The sequence below is a fragment of the Etheostoma spectabile genome, chromosome 15 (genome assembly GCF_008692095.1).
Source record: "Etheostoma spectabile isolate EspeVRDwgs_2016 chromosome 15, UIUC_Espe_1.0, whole genome shotgun sequence".
NCBI classification, from domain to species: Eukaryota; Metazoa; Chordata; class Actinopteri; order Perciformes; family Percidae; genus Etheostoma; species Etheostoma spectabile.
Window position 1 is genome coordinate 31430031 of NC_045747.1, and position 1257 is coordinate 31431287.

Below are 1257 nucleotides of genomic sequence, written 5' to 3' on the forward strand. Positions count from 1 at the left end.
TTGATAAGTTTCCTTTTGGGGACGTCATTAGAAATTGGGGAAAATTAGAAGTTGGAAAAAAGGCTATAAACTGCGATATATTGCAGAATATTGCAATATGTTTAATTTCGTAATAATATTTTACCGTGGCATAAGTATCGTGATGATATGGTATCGGGAGGAGTCTTCTGATTCCCTCCCCTAGTAGACGTGTTTTTTTTGGGTTGTTTTGTGTGTGTAAGCACATTGTGAGTAACGATGCCCCAAAGAAAAAATCCTGGTATGTGTCCTTATACCTGGCAAATAAAGCTGATTCTGATGTGAAGTGCACTCGACCCTGGTCACCAACAGCCTGGGCGGGACAAATTATGTGATTGGTTGGAAATAACAGTGGCGTAGTGGTCACAGGTTGGGAAATGCCTAATACCGGTCCACCGATATATACCGGTCGGGCTCTAACTTGTACGGTTTGCGGTGTGAAGACGGCGCCTCGTACCTCTCTGAGCAGGTCCTGCTCCAGGTTGTGGCGGGCCAGCAGCATCTTCCTCTTGTACTGGCGACACTGCAGCTCGTAGTACTGCCGCTGCCTCCGCAGCAGGCTGGCCTCCTCCTCCGCCTGCATCTGCTGCAGACACTCCTTCTGACGGATCAGCCACTCCTGCTTCTCCCGCTTCGGAGTCGACTGGTTCTCGCTCAGCTCCTGTTAACGGACCAAAGGTGAGGAAGACTGCAGCCCAGACTGTAGACCAGACTGTAGACCAGATGGGCCCAAACACTTTCATATGAAGGGCCAGATGGATACGATCTGGATGCAAGGCCACCGGCCACAAATAAATGTTAATGTTACAGGAAATGATATTAAAAAATGTATTTTTATTTGATAGAAAATACAAATTTCAAAATAACACTGCTCTTTAATCTGCTTTACAGTGATTTTGTTAATTTGCAGAGATGATCCATGTGTTTCTTTTTGGGAGCATCAACGTATTTAAAAAGGTAAGACACCTTTCTGACTCGTCCACCTGTGTGATGAAGAGTGGAAGTTTACCGCCACTGTGCTTCACATTCCTGTAAAACTCAGATTAAGGATTTCACGGCACTTTCAAAACAAGAGAATAAAACACGGGCATGTTGAATGGCCAAATTAAAAGGGAGCTGTTGCATACGTTTCCCTCTGATTATTATTAAAACTGTTTGCATAAGAAAACCTTATTACACTGATAATACTAAACAAGATAACAATGGAGCCATTGTCCTTGTGAAAAGCCCAGGATGTTT

At 44.0% G+C, this 1257-nt stretch overlaps 1 protein-coding gene and 1 long non-coding RNA gene across 2 annotated transcripts in view; one reads left to right on the plus strand and one right to left on the minus strand.

Moving 5' to 3' along the window:
- LOC116703016 (uncharacterized) overlaps positions 1-1257 on the plus strand; it is a 13173-nt gene that overhangs the window by 7671 nt on the left and 4245 nt on the right. The window lies entirely within an intron of this gene.
- The window catches only part of LOC116703002 (serine/threonine-protein kinase TAO2-like), a 45608-nt gene that overhangs the window by 6543 nt on the left and 37808 nt on the right, over positions 1-1257 (minus strand). The window contains 1 exon segment of the mRNA XM_032537573.1: positions 476-679. Within this exon segment, the coding sequence (XP_032393464.1) occupies positions 476-679 (204 nt within the window).